The sequence below is a fragment of the Camelus dromedarius genome, chromosome 12 (assembly GCF_036321535.1).
Source record: "Camelus dromedarius isolate mCamDro1 chromosome 12, mCamDro1.pat, whole genome shotgun sequence".
NCBI classification, from domain to species: Eukaryota; Metazoa; Chordata; class Mammalia; order Artiodactyla; family Camelidae; genus Camelus; species Camelus dromedarius.
The window spans coordinates 45,882,488-45,895,432 of NC_087447.1; the positions used below are offsets into that span (position 1 = coordinate 45,882,488).

At 38.0% G+C, this 12,945-nt stretch overlaps 2 protein-coding genes across 2 annotated transcripts; both read left to right on the forward strand.

The window, feature by feature from the left end:
• Positions 1-1,372: 1,372 nt before the first annotated feature.
• On the forward strand, positions 1,373-2,314 carry LOC105098045 (olfactory receptor 51A7). The gene has a single exon (XM_010990666.1). The coding sequence runs from the start codon at positions 1,373-1,375 to the stop codon at positions 2,312-2,314; it is 942 nt and encodes a 313-aa protein (XP_010988968.1).
• Positions 2,315-10,979: 8,665 nt separating this feature from the next.
• Positions 10,980-11,945, forward strand: LOC105097969 (olfactory receptor 51G1). Its single transcript, XM_010990601.2, has one exon. It carries the CDS (start codon positions 10,980-10,982, stop codon positions 11,943-11,945), a length of 966 nt encoding a protein of 321 aa, XP_010988903.2.
• Positions 11,946-12,945: the final 1,000 nt, after the last annotated feature.

Below are 12,945 nucleotides of genomic sequence, written 5' to 3' on the forward strand. Positions count from 1 at the left end.
AGATTATATTTTCTTAAAAGCTAAGGTTCTTCCATACTCTCAATATTCTTAGAAAAATCTAAGAGTCAACCCTGACAGGTAATTAAAAATGAAGGAGATTAAGTGGATAATTAAAGTAGAGAGTCAATAATTCCTAGATCATTAACAAAATGGAAATGAAAACTGTAAAGATAATGACTTTGGAAAAGGTAGACACTCTGTGGACAAACTTCCAAGGAACTGTGTTTTCATATAATAAGAAGAACCAGTGTTTTGTGTTGTTTGAGGAGCACCAAATGAGGAATCTAAAACAAAAACAAAAACAAAAACAAAAACAAAAACCACAAGCAATCAAAATTCACAGAAATGTTATTTGATAGAATAGATGATGTTCAGTCTAAAAAGGTATAGCTAATAATGGAAGAAATCATTACTTGTCTTCAACTTCAGGAAATTACATTCAATTAAATAAACAATTATGAAGCTACTTATTTTCCACTTACTATGCTAGGCTCTGGAATTGCAGTAGTGAACAGTATGACCCAGATTCCCTACCCTTATATTCTAGCAGTGGGAGAAGACAGATATCAATTATGTAATAATAATAGAAATCATTAAAGAAACTATTTTGTGTAAATGGGACTAGATTCTGCACCTGCAAAGAAAAAAAAAAGATGAAAACTTTTAAAAACATTTATCAACTTAATTCAAGGAAGAAAAACAATATGAGTATTCAAGCATGAAGGCAAAACTTCAGGTAGCAGTTAATACACCAACACTGTGAATAAGCTAGGATATGTTAGTTGATAGTGACCAATGATTTAAAGTGGTTCAGTACAGACAGGAGAGTAAGACTGCATTTTTTCTAGACGATTTTAACTCTAAGACCTTCAGTTCTGCCATTACTTCAAATGTTAATCCTACTTGAGATATGCAGATTTGAATATAGGTATAGTTTATGAATCCTTCCCCATTCATTGTAAACTTTGCTTTTTCCCTTCAAGATTTTGCTTTTATAAAACTGAGATAAGAGAACCAAAAAATCATAGAGCTGGTTTTGTGAAATTCAGCCATGGGTAGCTGCAGGTTGTGAAAGGATTGTCTGGAATTGTTAATTGTGCAAAGTCCAAATTGATTAACCCTTTAACAAAATAGAAACAAATAACCTGGATGAAGAAGCAAATCAGATTCTTCTCATTATTTCTGTGTTTGACTTTTCTTACAGCCTGAACTGACAGTAGAAATATAGACCATTTTAAGAAGTCTCTGAAAGTCTTCTTAGTATCTATGATCTACATTGTACCAAAAAGAGACATCTTCTGCCATAACTTTATTTAGGAAATTTCCAACTCCACTGAGGTAAGCACCTGGCTAAGTATCTTTTCCATGTGTCATGTCTCCTCTTAACCACACGAACACTGAAGTTCTTAGATTCCTCCTTATCGGTATCCCTGGACTGGAGAAGGATCACATCTGGATATCTATTCCTTTCTCATCTGTATACCTTCTTTCCCTCCTGGGTAACCTTGCCATCCTCTTCTTTATCAAGACGGAACCAAGTCTCCATGAACCCATGTACTATTTCCTTTCCATGCTCTCCATCTCTGACCTAAGGTTGTCCATCTCTTTCTTACCCACCACTCTGGGACTATTCCTGTTTGGTGTCCATGAAATTCATGCAGCTTCATGCTTTGCCCAGGAGTTCTTTATCCACCTATTCACAGTTACTGAAGCCTCTGTGCTATCTGTAATGGCATTTGGCCGATATGTGGCCATCCACAACCCTCTGAGATACAGCACAATCTTAACCAGCTCCCGAGTCATCAAAACAATGGTCTTACTGACTTCCAGAAACATTATCTTGATTCTTCCACTACCCTTTCTGCTGCAACGGCTGACATACTGTCATCAAAACCTGCTCTCACACTCCTACTGTCTCCACCAGGATGTCATGAAGCTGGCCTGCTCTGACAACAGAGTTAACGTTGTCTATGGACTCTTTGCTGCCCTTTCTACTATTCTGGATTTGTTGTTTATTACTTTCTCCTACATAATGATCTTAAAGACAGTACTGGGCATTGCAACCCCCAAAGAGCAGCTTAAGGCCCTTAACACCTGCATCTCTCATATCTGTGCTGTGCTCATCTTCTATGTGCCCATGCTAAGTGCAGCCATGCTCCACCATTTTGCCAGGGGTGTGTCTCCTATGATCCATATTCTCATGGCTGATGTGTTCCTACTGGTGCCACCCCTGATGAATCCCATCGTGTACTGTGTGAAGACCCATCAAATCCAAGAAAAGATTATGGGGAAACTTTGTCCAAAAAGAAGTTGATTAAAGGAGTGAGAAAGGGAACACATTTATAAGCAATAACTAAATAAACATTGACTGTGTAACTGGGGGAAAGCATAATATAGAAGACAGAGCTCATAGAGTGAATAGTTTTTAATATTAAGTATGCTTAGTACCCTCAGTATCTCTGAGAGCTTCGGAAAATTACTTCAGTTCCCTGATTTTCAGATTGGACATCGAAAAATTCGAGGCTTCAATGACTGGAAGCCTCTGCTTCTTCCTTTTAAGAACAGATGCCAGTAAAATAATATAAAACTTACTGATGTCAATGTCTGTATTAAAAGTGAAAAAAAAAAGTTTCCATACTTTGTTTCACTTTCCTAGCTAATAAAATCCTATTAAAAGAAAGACTAAAATATTTCTTCTGTTTTTCTTAAGTTTCACAATGATGTAGTGATCTAATTCCTGAACGCCAAAGCTTCCTATACATATTCACTGATTTAAAAATCTATACATCAACAACATATTTGGATATAAATTCAAACTAGAAATGCTATTATTCTGTTGTCATATGAGTCAATGAGATTATTACCAAGGGTATTTTTTAAAAAAGCTTCAATGACCATAATTCATTATTTATTTTAGAGTAGTTTGAAAAATAATAATAATAAACATAAATTTCTCTTCTTCATCTGTGCCTGCTCAGCTCTGGCAATTGTTCTGAAAACTTGTTCCCATATATATCTTGCTTCCACTTGTTAGAATCAGCTAATTCTAACTATGTGTGAAGGAGAATCTTTTTATGATTTAAAGAAAATTTTGCAAAGATCTTACTATTTCCCTCAATCTTTTATTAAGCTAAGATCACACTTTGTCAGTACAAAGACTTCCCTGACCATCTCCAGCCTGGATAGATATTTTTAACTTCTGAACATCAGACATCAATCAGTCTAATTGATCATCTCATATATCATATATATTGTCTTGTTATATATCTATATCTTAGGTATCCTAGATGTGCTTAGAATAGTAGGTATCATTTGTGTATACATACTTGTTTTTTATAATATCTTTACAAGTACTGTGTGTCAGAATCTGAGCTCCAGGAGATTAGTGACTGTCGTATTCACTGCTTTATACCAGCTACTAGCAAGTGGCTCAAATATTTTCTTTAATTGAAGTATAGTTGATTTACAGTGTTGTATTAGTTTCTGATGTACAGCCTGGTGATTCAGTTATGCATATATATATTCTTTTTCATATTTTTTCATTATAGTTTATTACAAGATATTGAACAGTTCACTGTGTTATACAGTAGGACCTTGTTGTTTACCTATTTTATATATAGTAGTGTGTATCTGCTAATCTCAAATTCCTAATTTACCCCTCACCAACACCTTTTCCCTTTTGTAATCATAAATTAAGCAATCTGTATCCATGTACAAGCTCTGTTTGCAAGCTTTGAATTAGCAAGTGATTTATGTTGGCTAAAAGAAATCAAAGCTAAAGTTTTGGTACTCCAGTGTATCAATGCTTTGGTTAAAGATGTCTAAGTTCCTCTGAACAAAATATGTAAAAGTAGTTTAGAGGATGTGTTCTCTGGGAAGCAAATGTTCAGACAGAGTTAGTATGCAGAGTTTATGTGAAGGAGAAGGGTTAAAATTAGGATTGGGTAGCGGGAGCTACTAGACCATGATGCAGATATAGTGAAGTCTCTGCTAGACCTAATGGGAGCTCCGGAGCAGAGATTGATGTATGGAGGAGTCCCCCACTGATCAGAAAGGGCCAAGTACGTATACCACCATTTGCTCATTCATTATCGGGTCACCCAAAGACTGTGGCTGCGGCTGGAAATCTAAGGTAGACCCTGAAGCATTCTTCAGCTGGCCACACTCCTTGCAACTAGATAACCACTTATTTCTTCAGATGGGATCTGAAAAGTGTGTGTTTACATCTGTTACACCAAATTGGGCTGGTTTACCAAACATTCCTTCAGAGGCTCACCTTTCTTTAAAATCTAATTGAAGGTGATCGGTCAGTAAAAGAGAACGCTGATCATTCTTTTACTATAATGCTGAAGTTTTTATTTTTTTAAATTTAATATCAGCTTTGTCTCAAAAGTTTCCTAATTCAGTTCCTCAAAATGTGTATGTAAAAAGAAAATAGACTGGAAGAAGAATTGCTGGGATGTAATCATGAACTGTGTTTGCACCACAACCATTCCAAAAACATGACTGAATAAAAGTTTCTTAATTTCACAAGAACATTGTTTTACCACATTGTTGTCCTGTAACAAAATATGTATTTATATCATATCTACATTTAAAAATAAATGTATCTCAAATGTTGAGCTTCTTAACTGGATTCAAAATAGCATTCACAATAAGACTATATGTTTTACAGAATAAAATCTGAACAGAATACATGTTCAAAAACTTTACTTTGAGTCATGAATTGGAATAACTAAACAACTTGTATAATTAATTGATTTTCAGAGTGACTTCAGCATTGTGGCAAAATAAGATGCCTCTCATTTATCCTCTTTCCAACAATGACAACAAAAAAGTATCCATCCATGAACAAAAGTGCCTCTGTGGGAGTTGTGGGATCCAGTACCATATTTCAAGGAACCTGGGAGGGGTCACACCCACACATTCACTGGGTAATAGGCAAACAGACCTTGATTCTGGCTATTGTCTCCACAACAGCCTATGAACCAGCTCAATACCCTGCCAGTCTTGGTCTTTTTGCACTTGGAAAACACTGACTGGGGCAGTCACCCACGAATGAAAGAAGCTTTGTGGAATTCCAGATTCCCAGAAAAGTTCCAGCATACCTTTGGAATAAAAATACAATTTTAGATGTACTGGAGTGTGTAAGAGGAAAAGCTAGATTTTGTCTTCATTACTCCTCCCCCAGGTAGCAAAGTTAAGGGCTAAGTGAGACCTTCTAGGAGGATGGGGGATGGAGAGAGAGTGGCTGAGTGAACTCCCATATTCCCCAGGTGTGCAGGACCCTGCAAAAGAGACTTATTTCTCTTGTAGCATCCAGAGTACTAAATCCTACACTCCATGACTGAAGAGAGGAAAGATATCAGGAGAGGTGCAGATAAAATTCTCAGAGGTCATTAAAGGGATGTGGTCCCTGCTGATGATTTGATGAACTCCATCAGGAAGTCTTTCCATGGGCCAATGGGAAAGCATGATCTGAAGATCCCCCTAACTGGGAAAAAAAGCAAAAATCAAGAGGTCAAACTACATCAAGTTAAAAAGCTTCTGCACAGCAAAATAAACAATTAACAAAATGAAAAGACAGCCTAAGTAATGGGAGAATATATTTGCAAACCATGTATCTGATAAGTGACTAATATCCAAAATACGTAAAGAACTCTTACAACTCCATAACAACAACAACAAAAAAATCACCCTGGTTAAAAACTGAGCAGAGGAACTGAATAAACATTTTTCCAAGAAGATATGCAAATGACCAACAGGTACATGAAAAGATGCTCAACATCAGTAATCATCAGGGAAATGCAAATCCAAACTGGTTAGGAAACCAATATAATAACTATAAATTAGGCCCATTTTTGGCAAACTAGAATCACAGTCACTCTACCAATGATTTTACTAATGATGCTTACTGTGAATCCATTAAGTGTCAGCTATTCTGTTCAGGTCTTTCCTCCAGCTATTTAAATCAATCTGAAAGAACATGGCCAGTGGTAATTAAGAAACCTATATTTTAGACTGAAGGCTGAGAAGGACCTTTTTCCCTAACATGCAAACCAGATTACATTACCAGTTGGTTCTAAAACATGTGAGAATGCCTACTAGTACCAGGGTCTGTGTAGAAAAAAAGGAGGGAAGAGGTTGCTTTTTTAATATATAAGAGAATAATCTCTCTAGAGATTCAGTAATATGTCCCTAGGTTACTGGCTAGAAAGTATCAGAGATAAGATTGGAATCAGCTTTTCTTTTATCTGAATCTGAATCAAAACACTGTCTTGTGCAGCACTGCTTTTCACGCAGAGCTAGGTCTTTCTTACACAATTTCGGAAAATGAATTCATAACTAGAAATGAGAAATGTCCTAACATCTTGAAGATATCCCTTGCCTATGTGCAGGATTGGAGTTTCTCAGCCTTTCACAGCCTCCAGCTCTAGCCAAGAGCCTTGAGAGCTCTTCAGGGAATTTTCAGCCTCAGCTGAGGCCCCTAGGGAGACGCTGCTGGGCTCTTCAAAAAGACCCTGTGTGTCAAGCAGGGAATATTCTTGTAGCTGAGTTACCATCTGTCCTGAGTTCTGACAGGAAGTACACACCCCAAGCACTTTTATCTCTAGCTGTTGGTATTTAGATACGTATTTTAGGAAGAATCACAAGGAACTGCCAGGAACACAAAGAGAACTGGGGCACATATAACCAGAACCATACACAGAGCTCTCAATCGTAGCTACTTCTGAATCCCCACATCAAATTAGTTAAGGAAGTTTTGAGTAGCAGACAGAATGGGGAGAGGGCTCCTGCGGTTTTGTCCTAGCTTTGTCGCTGTGTGTGACCTTGTAAAAGTCATCTTCATCATTCGATTCAATTCTTGTCGCCCTTCATCTCTTTTCTCCTCCTTAGGAGTATTAGTACCTTTATCTTTAAATTAAAATTGTAATCTCTACCTTGCTTACCTTAAACCTGTATTATAATAATTAAATATTAAAATGGATTTGACAACGCTTTGTAACGATCAAGCGTTACACTAATATAAGGTCATAATTGTCCTTAGGAATAATTTTGCAGACTGTCACCAGCGCAGCTGCTGATAAGCGTAAACACATTTGTGCAATTATCTGAAGAATAAAAATGAGGAGTCCGGTGTCATTGAAATCTCTGTCTAACACATCTCTTCTCTGTTTCTGCCACAGACCATAGGTTGACATCCCTTTATCTCAATAAATTGGAGCTGAAGGGAGGACCAAGTGTGTGTGATATAGTCTAGAAGAGAAATCAGCTGACACTTCTCTGATTCACTAAACTGGAGGTGAGTACCTTTGAAAAGAAAATGAAGAGTCTCTGCACTAAATAATATTCTGTGTAATTCCTACTGCATCTCATCTCTTTTCTTATCCATTCGTTAATGCACTTGTTCAGTATAACCTATTAGGTTCCAAATCTGCGCTAGGGTCACAAGACTCTAGTGATGCAGAAATTCCATCACTCTGAGTCTAGTTATATTTGCTTTGATCTTTTTTTGCCTCACCATACATGGTACACTTGCCTCTTACCTGCACCAAAAATATGGAATATATTTGGAAGAGGAGATAATAACTGGGATGGGATATTACAAATGTAAATTTTCACTAAGCAGGCAGAATGAACAGTCTCTGTCTGGAGATACAGGAGTGAAATAGATAACCTTTAAATGTTTCTTCTGTTTCTCATACTCTCTGAAATCTCTCAGTGTGAGCTGGATGGAAACCAGAATCACTGTGAGTCTGCTGGCTGAAAAGCGACATATATATTTAAACTCTTGTTTGCATCTCCACTTAACAGATGGAAATTTGTCTCTTCTTTATTATCATTCCTTTTTACAATTCTGTTGCCGTTTTTTTTTGTTGTTGTTTTGTTTTTTCTCCATCACTGTTCTCTCTCTCAGAGTGAGACTGCATTGTTATCTATGCCACCCACAGGGCACTCCTCAAATCCTATGACTTTTCCTTCTTCCTTCGTAGCCCATCTTCTCTCCAAGTCTCCACTTCTCTCCTTCATTCTTCCTCTTTCCTAGCTGTGCCTTTTTCTATCCTTTTTCTGTTTCTCCTTTGGGGTCATAAAACAAGAGAGATTTTACTATGATATTAATTATTGCATTATTATCTTTTTTATTACTTGATTTGAAGTTTGAATGGCAAAAGCTGGGTATGGACAGTTTTTTCTTTCTTTAGCCTCAAAACACTTCAACGCCTTCTACCTTACTGAGAAAAAAGAAGCTTTTTGAAACAGTACTCTCAAGCTTCCTTCTCTGTTTCTTAAAATATTCTGTCTTCACTCATCATGTAGATTTTCTCTTAGAAGAAAAACAATATACACTTTAAAAAATAGTGTTCCTTTATTTATTTTTTTAGATTTTTTTCATGGGGGTACTGGGGACTGAATCCAGGACCTTGTGATTGCTAAGTGTGTGCTCTACCCAACCCCCCAGTATATCCTTTTTACTTATTCCTCCTCACCCACTGATAATTTAAGCTCTTATAATCTTTCTCCAATATACTGAAATATTCTCTAAAAAATCAACAATGATCTCGCCATCGTAAGGGCAATGCCTTTTTAAAAACCCACATCCTGCACATCCATCTCCTTTTCATGGTCAACAGTAGTGACTTGACTTTAGTGACATTATACACTACTATTTTCATCCTGTTTTTCTGATTCTCCATTCTCTACCTCTTTTCTAGATCTTATTGTATGTCCTACTCTCATTTAAAATAGTTTCCAGTGTTATGAACTGGGCCCTGGTCTTTCCTTTCCACACTGCACTTGCTAGCAATTTTCCCCATGTTCTTGAGTGATACCCCGTAGCTCGAGCCTTCACTGAAACAGAGATCACTATATATAATACCCTCTAGACGCTCTCTGCAGTAACTCGTTGTTAAGCTTACATTCAGCATGCCCCAGCTGAACTCAGTCCCCAGAACATGTTTTCTCTCATCTGTTATGCATATACTAGAAATGGCTGTCCATAGTTATACCAAGGTACAGCTTTATTTTGTTTTTTCCATTGGTTTATTTTTTTTTTAATTATCTGACTTTTGTAAGAGCTAAAGTGTTACGTAGCAGCAGTAGTGTAGTCGTAGTAAGAAATATGATGTAAAACAGTAAATGTAGACTCTGGAGTGTACTGTCAGAGTTTGAATTCCATCCTAAACCTTTACTTGCTCTGTAACCTTACCCAGGTTACTTCACCTCCCTGTGCCACAGTTTTCTCACCTGTAATGTACTCCTTAGAACAAAGCCTATCTCATATGAGTGTTGTGAGAGTGAAGCGGCTTAATAAACATTAGGCACTTAGGAAGGTGACAGGAACACAATATATTAAATAAGTATTAGCTATTTTAAGCAAATAATATACTAGTCATACTGTATTAGTATACATAGACCCCATTATAGTGTGGATTGCAATAAATGTGACTGAATAAAAATTCTGAGGGCAAAAGTAAAGGAGAGCATGGTTTCAGGTTTTACAAGGACCGACCTAAACTGCAGAGGCACAGCTCTCTCTGAGAGCCTCAAGATTTACTTTCCTATGTAAGTACAGATTAGAGGCTTTTCCTGACCATTTCAGGTTCCTCTCTGTTATTACTGTTTCAGAGCTTGTGCCTCCTTCCTCCGCATCCCTATCCCTTCATCTACCCCAGCTTAACTGCCCTGATGTCAGAAACACACCTCTCTCCTGATATTTCTCAGAACCAAGCCCAAAGCACCCTTTCCTAGAATACTTTGTTTTCTGAAGGACATGCCTTCTCAGACATTTCTCAGACTTTAAATTTGCACACCACCATTTGCCCCCTCAGCCATCAAAGGCTTTTCTAGTAGATTCAGGAAAGCCATCATTCTGGTCCCAAGTTACAAGTTTAAGGAGTCAACAAACATTTCCTCAATGCTTTCTGGCATTCCCCTGCAGGCTAGGTACTGTGGAATGAAACGTAGTCTCCATCCAAATTACAAATACATGTAAAAGCTCATGATATGCAACTGATTCTAGTAAATAGTTATGCAAAGTGGTGTGTAGTGCCAATTCCCCACGTATTATGGCATAGATTCTAAATGCTTTGGTGATTGTATTGAAGTTTTTCTCATGTGAAAAACGTGCCATCTGAGATGATCTCATTAAACTCCTGAGAGTCCAACACCGATGGACATACCACCATAACACTAAAACACAGGGCATCTGTGAGCCATGCAAATCCCCTATATTCTGATTTTTATTTCTATTGCCTGGGTAGAACATTGCTAAGATTTATGTTGGATAATGTTTTGCCTATGTTTTCTTCTAATAGTTTTATAGTGTCTTGTCTTATGTTTACATCTTTATGCCATTTTGAGTTTATTTTTGTGTGCAGTGTGAAGGTGTATTCTAATTTCCTTGATTTACATGCAGCTGTCCAGCTTTCTCAATACCACTTGCCAAAGAGACTCTCTTTTCTCCATTGTATATTCTTGCCTCTTTTGTCTTAAGATTAATTGGCCATAGGTGTGTGTGTTTATTTCTGGGCTCTCTATTCTGTTCTGTTGCTCCATATCTGTTTATGTGCCAATACCACACTGTTTTGATGCCTGTAGCTCTGTAGAATTGTCTGAAGCCTGGGAGGGTCTTTCCTCCAGCTTTGTTCTTTCTCTTCAGTATTGTTTTGGCAATTCTGGGTCTTTTGTGATTCCATGTAAATTTTAGGATGACTTGTTCTACTTCTGTGAAAAAATGTCCTGGGTATTCTGATAGGGATTGCAATAAATCTGTAGATTGCTTTGGGTAGTGTGGCCATAGAAATCCCCTTCCTAGACCCTCCAGAAAAGGCTCCCCCACTTATTTCCTATTTCATATGCAGACCCTTCCTAACTCACTGATCCCAGGACACTTACTTAGGCAAGTGAGAATTCAGCCCTGTCACTATCCAGGAATCCCATTCTATATTGCAGGTTGGTGAACTCAAGTTTGTAAAGTCATGACAATCCTTTATAATAACAGCCTCCAAAAAACCACTTTCTTCCTGACAGGCTTCCAAGGTCTGGAAGAGCTCCACGGCTGGATATCTATTCCCTTCTGCTCCATCTATTTGATAGTTATTGTAGGAAACCTTACCATCCTCCACATCATCCGGACTGATGTCACACTCCACGAATCCATGTACTATTTCTTGGCCATGCTGGCCCTTACGGACCTGGGCCTTTGCCTTTCTACACTGCCCACTGTGATGGGCATCTTCTGGTTTGATGCCAGAGAAATTGGTATCCATGCCTGTTTCATTCAGCTCTTCTTCATCCATACCTTGTCCCTAGTGGAGTCTTCAGTTCTACTGTCCATGTCCATTGACCGCTATGTTGCCATCTGCAACCCACTGCGTTACTCCACAGTCTTGACACCTGCACGGATTGTCAGGATGGGGCTGAGCTCGGTGTGTAGAAGCGCACTGCTCATCTTCCCCCTGCCATTCCTCCTTAAGCACTTCCAGTACTGTCGCTCCCATGTGCTGGCCCATACTTATTGTCTGCACCTAGAGATCATGAAGCTGGCCTGCTCTAGCATCATTGTCAATGACATCTATGGGCTCTTCGTTGTGGCCTGCACCATAGGTGTGGATTCACTGCTCATCTTCCTCTCCTATGCCCTGATCCTCCGCACCGTGCTCAGCATTGCCTCCCGCCAGGAGCGACTCCGGGCCCTCAACACCTGCGTCTCCCATATCTGTGCTGTGCTGCTCTTCTATATCCCCATGATTGGCTTGTCCCTTGTGCACCGCTTTGGTGAACATCTACCCCGCATTGTACACCTCCTCATGTCTTATGTGTATCTATTGGTCCCACCTCTCATGAATCCCATTGTCTACAGCATCAAGACCAAGCAAATCCGCCAACGCATTGCTAAGAAGTTTGAGTTTATAAAATTGCCTAGGTGTTTTCGACAGGATTAGGTTGGGATGAAGGGAGGAAGTTTGAGGTGTAAAGCTCACAGATACTTTTGGTTTCAGCTATGATGCGGAAAAATAACGAACTCCCAATTATCAACAGAAAGTGGACTAACTGTACAATATACTGCATGTGTGCCCTTGGAAATATTACCTACCTCTCTGTTCTTTACTTTCCTCACTTGCAGAATGAGTATGGAAATAATGATAATACCTTCTTTGTAGGGATATTGTGAAGATTAAATAAGAAAATACATGTAAGTCTCTGACACAGTGCCTGATACATATCAATTCTCAACCAATATTAACTATTATTATTTGAAAAAATCTCCAAAAGGGTATACAAGTTTCATCTTTTATTCCTCCAGGCAGTGAAATTTGATCAGAGATTTATACATTTGAATTTATATTTTATTACCTTATTTTATGTTACTTTATTGTAATTATCATTTTTATTCATTTGCAACAGATTTGCACACATACCTATACCCCAGTTAATAACTTTTTGTGAGGCTGCTTCCTAAATGCATATCTACAAAGTTAAGAAAAGAAGATACCCTGGGAGTCTGAGGGAAGATACCCAGTGAGAACAAAAAAACAGTAACCATAGTTCACCCTCAAAGGAGGTAACTGAGGTTTAGGATAATCACTCATCATCTTCGTAACTAGTCGGGGGACTTGATTTCTTTCTTTAGTTATTTTGTATATTACTGAGTTGAAAAAGCAAGAGAAACACATGCACATTTTATGTTCTTTGCAAGATGTTTTTGTCTCAAAAAGGTACAACACTTTGATGCTATTTGCAAGCAGCATAGATAAGCTCCTGAGTGAAAAGGAAGAATTCGTATGGAAGGTACACTCTTATTCCATGATGAGGGAACACAGTTCCTGAGAAAGCAAATATTTCTCATAATTGCCTTCATTCTCATCAATGTGTATAATTTAATAGATTTTGTAACTATAGTAGAAAAGATGCTGGATTGAACACAATTAACTTTTAAAAATA

Coding starts and splice junctions, on each gene's coding strand:
- LOC105097969 (XM_010990601.2), top strand. CDS start 10,980: ATGACAATCCTTTATAATAACAGCCTCCAAAAAACCACTTTCTTCCTG.
- LOC105098045 (XM_010990666.1), top strand. CDS start 1,373: ATGTCTCCTCTTAACCACACGAACACTGAAGTTCTTAGATTCCTCCTT.